General features: G+C 37.4%; 1 protein-coding gene across 1 annotated transcript; it reads right to left on the bottom strand.

Moving 5' to 3' along the window:
• Positions 1-74: 74 nt before the first annotated feature.
• Positions 75-15,623, bottom strand: LOC105364637 (peroxidase). The gene is made up of 12 exons (XM_011502615.1): positions 15,457-15,623; positions 11,947-12,140; positions 9,228-9,404; positions 7,984-8,180; positions 6,744-6,939; positions 3,153-3,350; positions 2,506-2,653; positions 1,665-1,827; positions 1,427-1,597; positions 1,117-1,315; positions 402-507; positions 75-309 (listed from the first exon to the last, which is right to left on the bottom strand). The coding sequence occupies exons 1-12, from the start codon at positions 15,621-15,623 to the stop codon at positions 150-152; spliced, it is 2,076 nt and encodes a 691-aa protein (XP_011500917.1). The 3' UTR covers positions 75-149.
• Positions 15,624-19,545: the final 3,922 nt, after the last annotated feature.

Here is a 19,545-nt window from a genome sequence, read left to right as displayed (position 1 = left end):
GTTTAAACAATTTGTTTTAATGTACAATAATTACACTTTGATTATGAAATGATGATATACGTGAAATGACAATAGCGTATATGGTCAAGCGCAATTCTCGGGCAGGCGTATTCACTTTCCTAAATTTTAAATATTTAACAAAACTTGGATTATTGACGCCATGGAAGTAGCCATGTGGATGGTAGTATCGTCCACGTCTGTCCCTGGATCGGGGGCGTCGGTAGCGGCGAGGTTGGCGGTGACGTTTGAATGTCCTTCCATAAATTCAAGTTTATAGACGGAATGTTGTCGCACCTCGTTAGTGGATTTCTGTAAAACAACGGTTAAAGATATAATTAACGCGTCATTTACAATTTGCAATAATGCAACAAACTTCAACTTAGCCTTATGGTTATCCTTACGTTTGTGAGACCTGTTCGAAGCCTCGTAGCTGCATTAGGTGAATCTCGTCTCCGTTGTCGCAGAATAGCCTAGAGATACTGGCCTTACGGATTTCAGTAAGTTGCTCTAGAAATTTAATAATCATTTACGAGTTGTCGGCTCCCGCTAAACGTCACGTAAGAACGAAGAAATTTCATTCTACTCGCAATCATAAGCTCCCCTTACTAATAATCGTTACTAATAATATCAAATACGAATAATCATCGTGTCAATACCGAGCATATATATTATTCGTACAACATGCCTCTCCACATTTGTGAATTATACGATAGTTATTAAATTTTTATGAAAAAATTTTAAGGAAAGCATAATGACATTGTAGTAACAGCACTTGTAAGAACAATATTGCCACGCTGAAATCGATGCTCAATCACGACAATCATCTATCCGCAGTTTCAATTAACGTCCCTCCACGCGCAAATTAACATCCTCGATGTTCAATGGGATTATTTTGATTTTGCCAGGCGCGCATCGTATTCGAACGCCAGCGCGGGCAAACAATTCGCGACTACAGAGACGGAGCAGGGAATACCGGTAGCGACGTTTTTACAAGCCGAGAAAGTAAATCCAATTAGAAATCAATTGTGCTCGAGCGCTTGGCATCGACTCGCAGATTAGAAATTTAATTATAAAACAATGGGAGCCGCTGAGGCACCCGCATCGCACTCCACCCACCAATTGTAAAGGCGATATCGGGATCTCCGGTCTCGTACCAGAAGCGATCGCCGACCCTCGTCCTCCAGAACTGCTCGGTCAAGATGTCGAGGAAGGTCGGTCCAACGAGGGTGCCGTCGACGTGGCGCTCGAGCGACCCACCCACTGTCAGGTCCACGTCCTCGGGACTCTCGTACAGCTGCACGAGCCTTTGAATGTTCTACGGAGTGACAAAGCGTTAAAGCGTTAGTGGCGGCGAGCCGTGAATTGAAATAGAGAAGGACGGGGTGGAGTGTGGGTGCCGGGAGGGCCGGCAGTGGCCGATAAGAACCTCCGGACTGATGACGTCGCCGAAGTCGCTCCACTTGTTGGCCTTAGGTAGCTTCGCGTAAGCGCGATAATCGTTGTAAGTGGCGAGGCCGTGGTCCCGGTTCCTCTGTACGTCGATCGCCCGCAGATCGTCGCCCAATTTTCGACCGTTTCTGAACAGGTAATTCGTTATCTGAAACGAGAGGTAAGCCAAGCGGTCAGGATTCTCGTGCTGGTGGCAGCCTAGAGCGGCCCGTTACCTCGCTGTCGAACCATTGGTCGCTCGCCTCCTGAGGCTGGAAGGCCATGCCCCTCGTCAGTTTGTCCAGGTTGTCGTCCTCCTCGATCACCGCCGGCCGGTTAAAGTGATCGCTCAGCCTCAGGGCGTTGTACGTGTAGGAGAAACGGTGCTCGTCCACCAAACTGCAGAAGGAGAGCGCGAGTAAAGAGCCTTTGGCAATTAATTATTCGATTGGTTGAATGGACGCTCGTGTCGATCGGAGAATATCGACACATTGACGGGGCGCAAATTATTTCCGATTCTCGTAATTTAAAATTCCCGTGTCGATCGCCTCGTCCTTTGCTTGCGTGTCGTCCAATATTGGAATAACGACGTCAGCGTCATTTTAGCGAAACGCTACAGTTCCAATTAAAGTTAATGCTTGAATCGACATTGTTATATATTGCGATGCCTTATTATGCCGTGAGGACGAGTTGGGATGGTGTGGGGTGGAGTGTGCAGTGTATGAATGGGGATTGATGATCGGGTGGTAGGTTGGGCGGGGGAGAGGGGAATGGGAGAGGGGGATATTGGGGTGGGGGGGGGGGGGAGGGGGGGGATTACAAGGTTCGAAAAGGGATGCGCGTGTATTTTGAAATTGGCGTGAAAAGTTATGTCGAATTTGATATTTTGCAGATAATGCGTGTTGCGTAGATTGATATTGTTATTTAAAATCTCGTTAAATTCTTCCGACGATCTGCTGTCGAGTCAATAAATTGCCAAGCCAATTTGTCGACGAAACTCCATTTTCATTGATAATTCATCGAGCAAAAAAACACGATCGCACTAACAAGATAATGTTAAGGTAGGTATTTACTTACAGTAATCTACCGGCAATGAGAGAGTGGAAGTAACGGAAAGCGGCGTTCGAGTGCTCGTTAAGTGTACTGGGATTTACAGTGGCATCGTAATCATTGACCCAGCCTTGAGTACTGTACAGAATTCTACGATTGTACGAATTTTGCTTTCCTAAAGTAGAGAAGAAGAAAAAAAATGGGAAGAAGAAAATAGACAATTACATAGGATATTTACAGATGCCCTTTAAATGTCATAGTTTAAAAAATTAATTAGTTTATTTAAATATTTTGTAATACGACATTGTAATCAATAATGTTTCGAGTTAAAGTAAAAAAGTGTTAAAAATATTTATAAAAACATTACTGATCGATAAGTATATATTGGACGATGTAGCAGAAAAGTAATTAAATTTGCAGAATGTTAGATGCTCGAAAGTTATGATTTTCTTCTCTCCCCATTATACGTGCTTATTTATGCTTATTCGTAATATTTCCAATCAAAGCAACATAATAATTGAAATTTCAACTCTTTGCAAATAAAATCGTCGAATAAGATAGATAATTAGCGACCTTGATGCGTGAATTATTAAGATAGACATTTATTGTACAGAGTCGGCAATCGGAAAAGGGCGAAATGAAAATATTTTAATAACGTACGAGCCGCAACTCACCTATGAATATCGGAAGCCACTCGTAATACGAGATTTGTTGATGTATGGCAATAGTTAATCTCCTTGTCTCTTGGAAAATTGTTTCGTCGCTCCAATGGGGATTCAATAGGGCGAGTTCCTTGGCTATACGATTGTGTTCTCTGTGCAGCATCAAGTGTAAAATCGTCAGCTGTGGGTTTTGATTGACTCGAGCGTCACCTACAAAATTCATTGAAAACTCAGTAAACTTCATATCCGCCAATCCGTACAAATATTCCATTGCATAGTTTAATTCAGTAGTGATTTATATTAAATTTCAAATAGATACTTGATTATTTATCCAAAAGGGGAGATGAGATAATGGCTCTGAGCGAGCAGTGCAATCGTTTGAATTTTACAATTAGCCGAATTTTTCTTTTCATCTCCATTGCGAATTGTTGCGTGGCTATTAATCGTTTTTTTTTCTTGCGTTAAGATCTTACAAAAATATTGTGAAATCGTAAAAATCTGCATACGCGACTAAGAAACCGTTTGAAATAAAAACAAAGCATAATTAGTTGTAATCGCTATTTAAATCGAAATAATTTTCATGGATTTTTTTTCAAAGCACACGATTTCTTAATACTTTTCTTTGAACACGAACGTATTACTAAAAATACCAAGAATAACAATACATGAAAAGCTAGATTAAATAAAACACGTTTCGTAATAAATTATAAGCTAATGACTCATAAACATAAGATTCTGGATAGTTTTAATTATCATAAAGAAAATGCCATCATAATTTAGCAAGAAGTATAAAATTATTATATAAAATACTTGCTCGAAATGAAGTGAAATGTCAAACAGATTTGCCAATTAAAGAAATTTTCGTAACTAAATGCTACTTAATAATTCCAAGCATGAAACATTACATATTCTGAATTTCAGATTCACGCGCATTCGGTTAATTAGATTTTATTGTTTCTAAACTTTATAAGGTGGACATAACCATTATATTTGGAACAATCCATTTTGACTTTATGTATTGTGTTATGCGATTTTTTCAGAGCCATAAGAAATAACAAGTCGCTGCTTTTATGATGTAACGTGAACGTTATTGAAACTGCAAGTAAAGGACACGAGGACATTTATTCACGAGTTATTCAGTTACACAGATAATTTAACTGTACATTACAACCGACGTTATTTCGAAATTTATATGAAAACGAGTTGTAGCGATTAACTAATTACATGTTTCTTATGGATTTATATAAATTTACTGATTTTATTTATTTAGTATGATTAAACTCATAACATTGATGCTTATGCATTGATTTGAAATATAAGTTATTATTTTATTTCCCAAGTTGATTAAATTGCTTTTGAATCTCAAAACTTATTTAATTATATAGAAAATTCACTTGTAAATAATGTTAGCATTAATATTAAAACTCTTTTATAAATCTATATGGCTTCTATTGTATATAATTAGTCATTGATTTTATTGTCCCTTTTATAAATTGCATATAAAAGAAATACTTTTGGTTTGTTCAATTTTTACTGCTGATCGTAGATGACTTTTCAAATATTTATGTTTATAATTATTTATACATATCATTCCATAATTTATAGTTTATAGTTGCATAATAAAAATACTCGTTTAATTTAATGTAGATTTTAATTTGATACGAAATGTAATCGTTTAAGTTTAATCATGAAAATTAAAAAAAAATAAATAAATAATTTAGTTTTTTTTTTTTTTTTTTTTTTTTTTTTTTTTTTAATTACGATTAACGATCGATTTCCCAATAAAATTTTGTTTCAGAATAAATATTTGTACCTATAATACCCATTATTGTAGCAGAATATATTTATGTTTTCAAAATGATAAAAAAAAAAAAAAAGCTATTAATTACGCAGGAATGTCGTACGCTCTAGTTTTTGCATCTATGTAAGAAAGAATCTTAACTGTTTGTCAATAAGGAAGAGGAAAGAGAAATTTTTAACATACATATCGTACAAAAAATACAAATAGCATGCAGTAAAAACGTCGTTCTTAAACTTTTTCCGATAAATTGTGCATTTAATTATAAAAGTATGCAAGTTATAATGTTTGAAATAATATATGTAGATATAGTTATTACAGATGATACATATAGATATTACACATTAATTATATCGTTATTATAATAAATTTGTTTCGTTATATTCTAGATAAAGTAGAATATTTATGACATTCTTAATTCGATCTTAATTCAATGACTTAATACATAGAAACGCTAACCTTCCGGATTGCGTCACATTTCTTTATCTCCGAATTTCATACAATTTATAATATTAATTGAATGCATTATCTGATTTATCAACATATTCATAAACATGCTTATATAATTAATTAGATGAAAACAAATTGCTAATTGAATGAAATATTTAATTCATTTTCACCTAATAGTACTATTATCTTAAAGTATACAACGTAATAATTTTTAACACAAGCAACCATTATATATTATGTTATTATGTTATATTAATTTATTAGACAGATAAAAATGTACAATGCAAAGTAAGTGCATTAATTTATTAAAAAGCAGAAAAGAAAAAATAATGGGGAAGTAATGTAATTAAATTTAAATATAACTTTCTTTCTTCGCACGTTTTATGTGAGCAAGACTTCCTCAATAAAGTTATTTGAAAGTGGTACAATATAAACTTAATCGTAGATAATAAATTTTAGATGCAGTTTTAATATATCCAATCCATAAAACAAATGCGTATTTTTTACCTAGAAATATGTGTATCATAAACTGACTGAACTGCTTTATTAATACGACAAAAACCATTGACTCTGCGATCGATAACTTAATGAATTATTCTGCAATATTGCTCTTAAAATCCCATTATATATTTTCCTAATTAAATAATAAAAAAAAAAAAAAAAAAAAAAAAAAAAAAAAAAAAATACGGCTGAAACGATGAATGGCGCTTTTTATGAAATAAATTTCCATTAATTAAGTCATCGATCTTAATAATATATAAATTTTTAAATAAATAATTATTTATTTATTAAATAATAATAAATATTTATTAAATATTATTGAATAAATAATTAAATAAATTTTTAATATATAATTATAAGATTTATAAAATACAATTTATTAAATTAATATATGTTGTTAAGAAGATCGAGCATATTGATCTATCATACGAAGATCGCACTAATAATTGCATTTAAAAAAAATCAGATAATATTTAAAACACTACAAGCAATGAAATGCGCCATGTAAATTAGCAAATTAAGCCGTAAGTCATAATAGAATTGTGTAATTGAAAGTTTTACTAAATAAGCATTAGACTATATTATGAATTCTCATTTTTATCTTTCATTTTGATTAAAAGCCAGTGTATGAAAAATTATGGCACACATTACAGACAGGCGCCTATAATAATAATAACAATGATAATAATAATAATGATAATAATAATAATAATAATAATAATGATAATGATAATAATAATAATAATGATGATGATGATGATAATAATGATAATAATAATGATAATGATAATAACAATAATGTTAGCGAATAACGAAAGTATCGTTTGGATTATAAAAGGAATAATTTAATGTACCTGATGCGTAGCATATTTCAGCTTCGTTAGAAATGTCGCATGAGTTGCTCTTGTTGGTGGCATGTGGTAGATATTCTCGATTTTTATTCACATTGACGACCAAACGACCACCAACACCAGCACGTAGACTTGCAGCGATGTTGTTGCTCGAGCCGTAAATAATGGAGAGATCCAAAAAGTGCGATACGACTGTCAACTGATAATCGATTTTCTTGTTAATTTCAGCGATATCCCATATACTCTCATCATTATATTATAACAAGATTGTGAGCATCCCTTTATCCGTAATCATTGAATGGTATTCGTCGATTTATAAACGAAAAAATAATATCCCCTTTCAGTGCGATGTAGTCGTTCAATGAGAATAAAATATTTTTCAGTAATAATAAGTCGTTTCTAATAGCAATCGTTGTTAATCAACGAATAAAATATTTAAGATAATTATTGTCAATCGGTGGATGACGGTAAAAGTTTATCGTAAAATAGCTATTAAATGTGAAAAGGATTTTGGAATATCGAACACTGATAAAATATTTTCATTATTTTTTTTTTCTTCCATCGTTTGCCTCTCCTATCGTGATCCAGTGCTACTTACATTATTATCAAGTAATTAAAGTTTCATTGTCAGGCGTTTATTAATTTTGTTATTTATATATTATAACATTTATCATTAGCATTTTCTTCATTATCAAACGTTAAAATTCCTAATTACGAAAGCATGGGAATTATGTAATTCGTAATTTATCCGTAGAAAGTCTAATTACTTTATTAGCTTAGCATAACGAAAACTGCTAAACTTCGTCATAAGTACAGCATTAATGCAAACGAATGGCTTAGTAATATAATATGAGATAATTTGGAATGAATAATATGTAATGTAATAAAATTAATGTAGGTCGAGGAAATTTTGAAAACTATCTGGAAGAAAAAGAAAAAATTATTTTCACTCATCGAATAATAAATACTTAATATGACAAGTACTAAAGATAAAGAATATTTATTAGCCGCGTTAAACGAGCTAGTAACAGCCATAGGAAATTACACAGCAAATGAGAAAGCACTTTTCCGGTTAATATTTTTCATTTTCCGTTAAAAGTTGCTTTAACGCTATGTTAATGATTAATTTGTTTAGTAAAAACGTGCATCCAGTATCTTGATATGGTAAATGCGAACAATTATGAATTCGCAATTGATTACTCTAATTAACAATTAAAAAGTAATTTTGCTATAAAACGCGAACCTGTTCGGCTGGTTGATATCCAGATGAACAACCTCGGTCCAGGTCAGTCGTACTGCGGACAAAATTGCGACATTGCTGCCTATCCTTCGAGTAAACTGGATCGTTAAGAGGTATTAAAATTGGATAACATAAGGGGCTGCTTAATGCCTGCCTTATTAATCGTCCTTCGTTCGTACAACACTGCGTTGCATGGGCCTCTGAAATTGATTTCCGGTTATGGCACTCATAATGCTCGATCGCTGATTAATTATTACAGTTGTAACTATTTGCTGTGTCTGTCGGGCGGGCGAGTAGTCGCTCGTGGTTGTCGTGCGAGCCGCATCACGTATGCCATAAAGACGTAACGAGCCGAGGCGACGAAAGTTTCACGCGTATAACTGACAAATCGATATTATGAATATTCGTGGCTAAAGACGAAGATATGAAATAACCGCGACAATCGAGTTTTTCCAAAGGCCACGAAATTCAAAATACCACGTTTAAAAAAGAAATTATCGCAGCGCGCGGGCTTATTCTAAATTGAAAATGCCAACTATCGTATTTAAACTGCTTTCTTTGCAATTCGCCGTGTACTTTCTAAGCCGTTTTCTCGGCAAAACATTCCCCCCTCCCCCTTGATTTTCCACTCCCGTTTACACAATAAATTCGCAATTCTCGGAGCTTATCGTTGCCATGAAATTCGACTTAACATTTTCATTGTCGCGAACGAATTGAAAGAGGCCAACAAGAGGGCCAATTAACAAAATTCATTTTAAAAAAATTGACGCTTTGAATTAATACTCGACATCCTCTCGATGTATCCATCCTCCCCCAATGCCTGGATAAACGTGCCAAATTCTCGCGAACGAGATTTCTTCGTGCCTCTGGACGATCCTCTTAAAATAACCGAACAGAATGAAAGAATAAAGAAAAGGCAAAGAAAAGAGAAAAAGAAAAACGCCGTTAAACAAGAGGAGGCCGAGAGAATCCGGCCTTAAGAAGCGAGCTTAACAATATCTCTTGGCGGGCGTCGTCGTCGTCGTCGTCGTCGTCGTCGACGTCATTGTTGTCTCGTCGAGCAATCAATAACCGACGATGAAAGAGCGCGTCAAAAGTATCGAGTCCCCGTACATTTGGCGTACGCCCACGATATCGGACGCACTCTTCGGGGCACAAAGGAATCAGTCATTTAGGGGTCGAAGGAGAAGCGCCCGCGCGATAGACGCGCATTGTCGTGGTGCGGCATCGCGTATGAAATTGCTTACTCGATTGGGTGGTTCCATCTATCATGCCCATGTCGTGCGTCATAATCTGCCCCCATTGCATGGCGAGGAGAGTCCACTTTTGGTCTTGGATGTCGATGTCCGGGAAGAGAGTATAGCTCACCACACGGGCGTTCGGCAGGGGATTGCCACTCTTGGACACTGGCGGCTCGTGAATGTCTGAAAGTCAGGTGCCGTTGATCATTATTTATCATTCTCCTTCTCCTTATACTCCTCCTCCTCCTTCTCATCCTCCTCCTCCTCCTCATCCTCCTCATCCTACTCATCCTCTCTTTCATCCTCCTCATCCTCTCTTTCATCCTTATTCTCATTTTTATGTTGATTGAGCGACGTATTGTCGCTTAAGCAAGGAGGAGGGGACAAGCGGCGCTCCCCCTGGCTCCACCACAAAGTTTTGCGGATAATTGAGATATTGATAAAGCACTTAAATACTTCAGACATTGTATTAATTACCGTTTTACCTGCAATTTATCTCGAATACTAACGCTGCTGTTGATTTTTCGCGAGATGCATTAACGCGCACGTTTAAATCAATATACCGGAAGCACATTTCTAGAGCCCCACTCAACGATTGATAAATTAAATGTTTTACGATACTTTTCTTAGACGTACGTAAGTATACGCGTAAGCGATAATAAAGCGATATAGTTATGATTTTTCGTTATTATACGTGCGCATATATCTCACTCAACTAGATTAATCGTGCGTTCACATAAAATTATTAGTATATACATTAACGCGTATTGATATAACAATCGCGTGATATCCGAATAAATACCATAATTTTTAAAGTGTCGTACATTCGCGAGATGTTTTATGCGTATGCGCGCGCGTCCGCTTTAACCGCGCCACAATTCATTAATCTCATCAAATAAATTGCCCTCGCAATATCAAATATGTTTGAAGTAGATAATAGATTTTCTATAGGCGTGAGGAATTATTTTGCCTAGTCTAGGATATGATAAGCTCGTATTATTGTGATATTATTAATCGCCTATCAATACCTGGAGATACTAGAATAAACATGAAAAGTTAAAAATTTTCATTTTAATTGCCTACACCCGCAATCATTAATTTTTTATATATTGCAAAAATACAGTTTACAGTTTAATTACTTGAATATATTACTCGCTACCTTATACTCATAGTAAGTAAAAATGAAAATTCGTTTCCTATTCGTCCGGTTACCGTAACGCTCGACCTTAACGATTGTTCAACACATATTCATTACGATCCTTAACAATAACTTGACGTTTACACACACTCTATTGTGCTGAATACTGCGAATGTCAAAATCCCCGTCGAATTATATCTCAAGTTTCAGCACTACGCAAACAATTCACTCGCTTAGGCAACAATTATCCAGTAAAATTTGTCAGACACCGAGTATTGCAGGCTAGTTAAACAGCCGGTAATTACAATTTCGACATAGACCCTCGGCAATTCTGTCAAGCGGCTGGAATAAGGGAAACCGAGGACGATCGCGCGCTTTACGTAGTCTTACCAAGTAGCGCGAATGGGATCACGCACGTGACATAACGGCGCATGGCATAATTACCAAGGAGTAACGAGCATCGCATGTGCGACCGTGACGAAAAATCCCGCCAGCCACACATACAATGTAAGCCGTGGCTATCGACGGAAGATCGCTAGTCGTAATTTTCGTTAGCGATTCTAGTCTCGTGCGGATCGCGTGCGGACGGCTCATGGGATACGTTTGCCTCCCACAGCGCGGAGGGACAAAACAAAAAAAAAAAAAACGCTCGACCCTCTTCCGCGTGACAGTTGGCTACGTGTAATTCCAAGTGGGAAGTAACGTGATCTGTCGTCATTTTAATTGATGATTATTTTATTCACCGGCTCTGCTCGTTTCAGATTTATTTTGCGTGCTTATATGGATTTATTACATATTTCGCAATGCGAGTAGCTTTATGCGAGCCAGTGAAAAGCACGTGGTCTTTGGTGGCGAATGTCTTTTATTCACGTTTGCTCGCAATTTTAAGCGAACGCATTTGTCCGCACTCCACTTGTCACCAATTCTAGAAAATTTAAATAAGAGAGAGAGAGAGAGAGAGAGAGAGAGAGAGAGAGAGAGAGAGAGAGAGAGAGCGTTCGATGTATATTTTTTGCTCTCTTTTTCTCTCCTCCTAATTCATGTATAATGTATAATGTGGTATAAATGTGCATGCAATTTCGATTATTCACCGCTTAAAGTATAAATAAAAATATATAAATATATAAAGTATATATAAAAAAGGGAAACAAACATGCTCTAATGGAATCTACGTATTCGTGGAGCAAACACTTACGTGTAATGATAATATTGCTTAATTTTTGAGAGTACGATTTAATTATTTACACGCAATTTACACGTAAACGCCAACGATGCAGAATCAATATATTTTCAAAAATCACCTCTTAATCTCGCGCCTCGACGTTTGTTATTCGTTAATTAAGTGTATCTCGATAAATTAGAGACTCGGCCGTCCCAATGAATTATTATTCCCGATATCATATTCGCCATTGTCTTCCTCGTAACAAGCAACGCGATATGCAATTCGAACGCCCAGTACAAAGGATTCGTTGGCCGACATAATAGGGCAAACCATCAGCGAAGTGATCATTAATCAAACGCACCGACAGCGTCCGCGAGTCCGCTGAGTTGAAGGAAGAGAGTGTAAGGTATAGATAGTAGACTTACTGTCGGCGTAATTGGCGGGCAGGAGGCGCGAGTACTTGGTGTTGGCCATGCCCCAGGAGGGGTAGTGCTTGTTGTTGCAGGAACCGTCGTAGCTGCGGTAGCGCGACGCTTGGCAATTCGGAACCAAGTTCTGGCCGCAGTTCGCCAATGGCTTCGGGGCATCCTGGGTGGACGGCTGCTCGTACACCAAGTTTCTATACACACACACACACACAGACACGAACACACACACACACACACACACAGAGAGACAGACAGACAGACAGACACACGGGGCATAGAGATTTGCGTTATTATTGTTGGTATTACGAGTGGTGGTATGGTTAGTGACATTAGCGCGTGTTGTTGATTGACGGGGTGGACGGTGATTTTAAGTGATTGCGAGCGAGCGTTGAATGGCTGACTTGAAAGGTGTAGGACACGATGGTTGGAGGAGAAGAGAAAAATGCTCCGTCGATGGATATTAAGATCGACCGTTCGCCGCTCTTATTCCCAAGATATAATGCACCCGATAATTTCGACGGTAACGACCAATAAGGTGGATAACTGCAGCTCTTTTTACTTTGCGAACAATCAGACGTAATCCCAATATAATAGCACCATTTATCTTTGTCGGAAAATCAACTTTCAAAATTAAATTCTTATTAGTTTATTTAATCTCTTTAGGCCGACTTCAAACACCGTCTGCGCAATTTCTTACGCTGTCCCGAGCAGGTTTCCCTAATGATCTTAATAACGAAAGTGCTTTACGCAGTACCTACGTAGTATCTAATCGACGATAAAATATTTACCGAAAGCGCAAATTGACGCCACATCGGAGCGGACCGGCTCGCTCGTTTCTCGTTTATTTTGCCGCTCGCCAGCGAATAGCAAAATAGCGAAGCCGAGAAAACCGTTTAAAGTCCGCGCGTAGCGCCTCGTTGAAAAAGCCGAGTTTCTCGCAGCGGCCGTAATGAAATTCACGCGCAAACGAAGCAAGGGGCGTGAAAATTTGAGCGCGACGTAGACAAAGACTTCCGTGAGTCATCGTCAGACATTTCCACTCCCGCGTAACGAGGCCAGGTCGATAAAACGCCGTAAATCGTAACCGACCGGTGAAAAGTGCCTGGCACTCTTGACGCGCGGGTAGCAGTTTTTTTGCGCGCCCGCGCGTACGGCCGAGGGAGCGAGGGACTCCTGGGACAGGGCGCCGACTACGAGAGCGAGAGCAAAAACACGGACCGCTCGCCACGGGAAAGCGATTCCCGATTCCCGTGGACCGCCGCACGCTGCGATATACCCAAATTGGTAATGGGAGCGCGGCGAAAGGTTTTATCTCGTGGCGAAGCTCCGGCCGAGGAGAGCGCCTGGGCTGTTATTACGCGAGTGAGGACGCGATGCCCCGCCGGAAAACTCGTGATTGCCGGATAAACAAACATCGGCGACGTCAATTCGCGGACCTTGGATCGTAGATTGATCCAGGCTATCGGAACTGCGATTACATTAATCGTACCGATTCAGGCACTGACTGCCTACGGGATTTATCAGTTGGCGACTTACGAGTATTATTGTCACGTCCAATGGCATATTTAATGTCTTAAATATTTCTCACCGACGACGAAATTATTATGCAATTAATGTATAATATCGGCGCGACTTGTTTCTATATGGTATTATCACTAAATCTTAGAACGATCCTCTCTTTAGTTTAAGCGCCAGTCGCGTTTCCTTATCCTGACGCGCAATAATACTTTCCATTCTTAGCGCAATCTTGGACCATTGGTTATGTGTATTCGCTGAAATTATCTATGGAAAACAGGTTTCTACGTTTCTAACGTGTCCAGGGTGATATTATGCTTAGCCAGGAAAATCCGTAGCCGAGTAATGGCACGTGATATGCAAACGTGATCATCGCGGCCCGTTTTTTCCGCATTAACAAAAACGCTTTCTCTCCGCTCGCAGGAGAGACGGATTGTGAATTTTTATGCAACTCGATAAATTGCGATAAATTTGTCCACTTTAAATAAATAATCGCAGCACCGAATAAAATAAAGTAAGTCCTTGAATGGGATAGAAAATCAATTTCCGATCATTTTATTCTAAGAATGTTTGTTATATTGGGTGACCTATTCGTGTATATGTGTTGGTTTTGAAGAAATTCTACTTAGATTTTGATTATAATTATGGCTTATGACAATAAATTAAAGCACTTTTTCATGAGAATTTTCATTGAATGCTGTATTTTCAGTAGCTTACTTTTGTCCAAAGAGCATAGTGCGCAATATTGTAGCTTCTATTTGCTTTAAAAACCTATTTTCTGAAATAGTAAAAACACGCGAGTTAAGAATAATTTTTACATTATACTATAACCATACAATAATGCGTTTCTTTCGCTCATTGAAGACTACTTTTGACGTAATTGCTCCCGACCATATGGTCATTATATTAAAAACTCATGTAAACCGCAGGCAAATAAATGAGTTTGTTTGTTTTTTTTTTGTTTTTTTTTTTTTTTGTTTTGGTTTAAATAGATCGATTGCACTTTCGTCACAAGCCTTTTTGTTTATTAAACTAACAGAATAAGCGAAAAATATCGTGATGGTTAAAGAGAAAGGACGGTAATGGAAAGAGAAAGGACGAACGCAATAGATAATGGAGATCATGATATTGCCATGCATCGGCACGCAGACATTGTTTTGATTTACGGCTCTTTTACACACGGGAATCGACCGTATTAAAGTTATCCGTCGCTTTCCATTCGCCGAACAACGGCGTGAGCAACATAGAGTTTGTGTTGTTTGAAACACAGATAAAAATACCTCACCGAGTGAAGGTATTTTTTTTTTTTATGTTTTTTTTTTTTTTTTTTTGCACACTTTTCGCGTGTGAAAATGCACACGTAGCAAATCACGATGCCGATATTAATGCGGATAGATAATATTCAAATGGAGATTAAAATTTGAATGTGAAGCGCACGTGAGTGTAGAGTCAAATGATTGAAACAGCCTCCTGCAGTACGTCTGTACCAGCTGTAATTTTGAAAACGAGTCTACATTTATAATCAAATTCAGAAATTTAGATACTCGATTGAATTGCAACGGTATCTTGGTAACTCAAGTGCGTCTACGTGAAACAATTATCCGAGCGAAATCTCCATTTATCGCACAAATCAAATATATTTTTGCAATAAATTAAACAAGTAAATAAGTAAAAAATATGAATGTATAGAAGTAAGTGAAATCTTAATTTTAGCGGAGTAGCCTGTAGTTAAATACACGTAAGTACATTGAGATTCATTTATTTTTCAGTGGTATATTATCGAAATTTTAACAACGCAATTAACAGTAAGTATTAAAAATAATTTTCTACATTTAACTTTCACCATAATTGTATGGTGGTAGGCGGCGCACAGTTTTATTCTCGTGCAAAGTTCATTTTATCACCGTTAACAGCGAATTAATTATTACTCTTATTGTTATGATGTAATGATTATATATATGGAAATTTTTTTCCCTCTCAATTAATATTTACCTCTGCGACTGCAAATACGGTTCGTAAGATGACTGAGGCGAAGATTGTGGATAAATAAGTGATAAGAGTGAATTCACTGGCGCGAATAACGAAGAATAATCATAACGGCTCTCTTCCACTTCCAAAGCGTCTGGAATCAAAAAGTCATAAATCAATGAAAACGTCATTATAAAGTTATCTTTTATATATTTCGCGCATTGCATTATGAATTTACGTGCAAATTGCGCTAATGGTTAAATAGCAACAACAACAACAACAACAACAACAACAACAACAACAATCGAAAAATTAATTAATAAAATGAATCTTAAAAAATCCTGCATTGCTTAATTGTATTGGGTAAGACAGGCGAATGAGTATGATAATGTAATTGAATTTATTTCAAAACATTAGACTTATAGTGAATTAGTAGTAAAGTAATTTATCTAACATTGTATATCGTTCGCTTTTATAGGCGCGAAAATTTTTATAAACTCCTAGGCTCAAAGAATATTATTATATTACATATTAATTTCACAGATATTTCTAATCGATAATGATTTTAATTGGCAGCCAACTCTGTCCCCGGTACACATAATTTAGGTAATATCTATTAAACTTCACATCCAAATGTATTATTTATACAGTTATATGTAGCCTCGTGTCTTATGAGGAAAATAATTATATTAATCCCGCCTTTCCAGTCGTGAATTTAATTAGTAGGTTACGATTTCGCTTATGATGTACAATTCACATATAAACTCCCGTCGCCGTTAAATTCAACTTTATCTCATTTAATGTCATTATCTCAAATTACACACTAATCGTGTGATTTAATCGATTTTCAGTACATATCCGGAAATATTTATTTATCAGCTGTGAAAAATCTTTCCCTTCATATCCAATCTTAAAAAGTATAATTTGAATTTGAAATTATGGCAAACGTTGATAAAAACATTGCAATTGCTTTAGCTGACATTAACGTTGACTTCCGATTTGCACAAAATTTTTCAAATGCACATTACGAAATATCATTTGATCGGCGCTCACACTCGCACACGAAATAAGCCCCTTGATGGATTAATTGGAAATGAAAGTTTATGGAAAAAAGAAATGAATGATAAATAAAATTCACCAGCACATCGCTCGCTTTACTCCTACTAAAGTGTTCCTTATCGTCTCTCGAATCGCCAAAATTATACAATTTCACTGTTTTACATCCGATCTTCCATCCGATTATTATGTTTATTTACCATTATAATGTAATCTTAGTTTTCATGTTGAAGGAGCATGACAAACATAAAGCAGCATTTGTCTATTTTGCTTTGAGGCGCGAACAGAGGTGAAATGTCACTAAAGGTAACGGAATGAAATGGAATGGAGCGAAGCTATCTCCGTATATTTATCGGTTGAAATGAAAAATTCAGCTTATACAACCCGCCTCTTGTCTCTGCTGATTAATACGGGTAGATAGGGCGCCGTTCTCTTTCGAATGAATAACTAATAGAAGGCATCATCGAATGCACACTCTCGCATTCACAGCCTCTAATTTCCCGAGGCACAAGTCCTCGACAAACTTAAGGCAAAGAGAATTCATGCACCCGAGCAGCAATCTCCATCTACGATCTACAAAAGCAGCGTCCACGTTGACAATAGAAAACGCATAAAGGTGGAGGGGGAGGGGGGGGGCATGATTTAAGGAAAGAGCTTGCTTTCCTAATACGGTACCGGTCCCTCTCCCCCCCCCCCCCCTCATCCTCCTCCCCCGTCCCCCTTCGATTATTATCAGCTTTTTTAATTAAAAATTACACCGGATCCCGACGTGCTTTAAGGCTCGTTGAGCCCAGTTCTGGAGTGCGCTGGCCGAGTTTCATCGTCAACGACCTCTCGCGTTGACCGACAATTTCACTTGCCAACTCCTCCATTACGAGAGGCGCATAACATTAACCGAGTGCGCGGATGCTTCCTCATTACCCGGCTCGCATTCCTGTCACTAAGGACTAAACAACCAGTTGCGCAAGGAGAAAAAGGGAGAGTCCGAGAGTTGCGCAAGTGCCATAATAAATTGTCATATGAGAGACTTTCATACGGTCGCCAAATGCATCTCCGGCAATTATCCATTTTCCATGAACGCCGGCTACATTTACGGGTGGCGATGGTTCATTGTGTATCGCGCGCGTGACGACGCGAGCCCATCAGGAGTCGCCACCGCGCCCACCCCCCAACCCCATCGCGGCCCGATCCTCGCCACCTCCGACGATCCCGTCACCCACGTTCCCACCGACTAATCGGATTCGTGCGTCTCTCGAGCAGAACGTCGCATCCGGCATAAGCAGCGTTTATCGGGGGCCTTTCACCGGCTGCCGCATGTGTGGGCGCGGGCACGATAGATCTTATCGTTGCCCCTTGTCTTTTGCGCGGCTGCTCCTCGTCGTGAATCCTTCGAAGGCCGACTCGGCACGCGCCCCCGTCGACGCCTCGCCCGTCTACATTTGAACGTGCGCGTGAATTCCGCGGTAGGGAGTCGTGATAGTTAGGGAGCCTGTTTGGCTGGTATTTGGCTAGAATTTGATTGGCATTTCACGATTGGAGAAAATTTGTTATTTGGCATCGCGAGCCGGGTCGTTGTGCTTCCAAGGAGTCGGTTATTATGTAAAAGAGACAAGAGATGGAGCCTTTACGATCGAGGAAGGAAGTTGTTGTTGGTGAGCGCAAAATATTTACCGATACATTATGTAAATGTCCTGTATCGATAGTTGCCAGTCGACGTCGGCACTCGATTTCCACTATTAATCGCTCGATCGATGAATTTCATTTGCATCGAGTATTTCGGAAATTTACCCTATTTATGCGAATTCTACTTTGCAGAGTTATTGCATTGGGCTTGATTATTATGGCAAAAATGAAAATAATTGATATTCTTATAATGCGACAGATTCGATAAGCACGTAAATAATCGTTATGAATCGTTTAATGAAGCCTTAAAAATACACGGTCATGTAAGCAAATGGCTAAATTGCCTTGGCTCGAGAAGTAAATATGACTTTCTTTTAGGTGTGACGCGTGCCCAGCAGACCTCTCCATAAACTCGCTATACAGTATACATAATTCATTGGCTTTGTATCAATTTCACACTACTTTATGCAAGAACAAAAAGGCTTTGGCAAATACAATTAAAGGGATTGGCTTGGAAAGCAAGATAAATCTTTTAATAAAAGATGATCTCGAAATATCCGCGTATACGCTTTGCTTATATTCACAGGCTACACATATATGGCCAACTACGTGTGTAACATTTCGCTCTAAATTGCTTCTTAATTTATGCAATATCTCGGATTTTTATATCGCAACAGTCGGCAAAATTGTAAAGCTGGAATATTTCAAAATTTAATTTGGTAATATTAAGTTTAGTACCTATGCTAGCTTATAAGACGAAGCTGTGATGTATTATTTATAGATGAAAATTGCACGAGAAAAATGTAGTTAAAAACTAAGGTAGTACTTTCTTATGAGTTACAACTTTTTTTTTATAATACAAATATGCGTATACTACATCAAAGATTATTCATTGAAATTGGCTTTAAAAAACATCAAGAAATTCAATTACCGACAAATTCTAATAATAAAGTTTAATTTACTCATTATCTATATAATATTTATTAATTAATTGGTTTTTTCTTATGTTTATTGCTTAATTATGTTAAACATTGTTGTTTTAATTTTGGGAGAATTTTAATGGCACTTGAAAAATAGATATAAGCATTGCTTTGCCATATTTTTATTTTAACCGAGTGATAGAAAATATTTAAATATTTTTATCAACATTACTGAAGTTGCAGTTTGTTTTATTTGTAGTTTGTTTCATTGCAGTTTTCATTCGTAAGTTTCGCATTCTTCTCTACGTGAAAAGCAAAAAAAGCAAAACCTACAAGTTGTTTGGCTCGGAATATATGACTTGTTTCATATTTTAAATTACCTTGTGTTACACATAGTATACAGTAACAACTAAATTTGCATGCCTGTTCTGTTGAGAAGCAGCCTTGACAAGATTTATAGTAAATTTAATTGCACTAAAGAAAACGATAATTCTATTGTATTACCAAAAAAAAA

Source organism: Ceratosolen solmsi, unplaced genomic scaffold (genome assembly GCF_000503995.2).
Source record: "Ceratosolen solmsi marchali unplaced genomic scaffold, CerSol_1.0 scaffold39, whole genome shotgun sequence".
In the NCBI taxonomy this organism is placed as follows: Eukaryota; Metazoa; Arthropoda; class Insecta; order Hymenoptera; family Agaonidae; genus Ceratosolen; species Ceratosolen solmsi.
The sequence above is the reverse complement of the archived record's forward strand: the minus strand, read 5'-3'. Positions and strand labels throughout refer to the sequence as shown.

Excerpts from the sequence above, each read along its gene's own strand:
- LOC105364637 (XM_011502615.1), bottom strand. The coding sequence starts at position 15,623 with ATGACGTTTTCATTGATTTATGACTTTTTGATTCCAGACGCTTTGGAA. Across the intron at positions 6,940-7,983 it reads GATATCAACCAGCCGAACAG|TTGACAGTCGTATCGCACTT; the intron begins GTTCGCGTTTTA and ends ATCGATTATCAG. Across the intron at positions 1,316-1,426 it reads GCGACGTCATCAGTCCGGAG|AACATTCAAAGGCTCGTGCA; the intron begins GTTCTTATCGGC and ends GTCACTCCGTAG.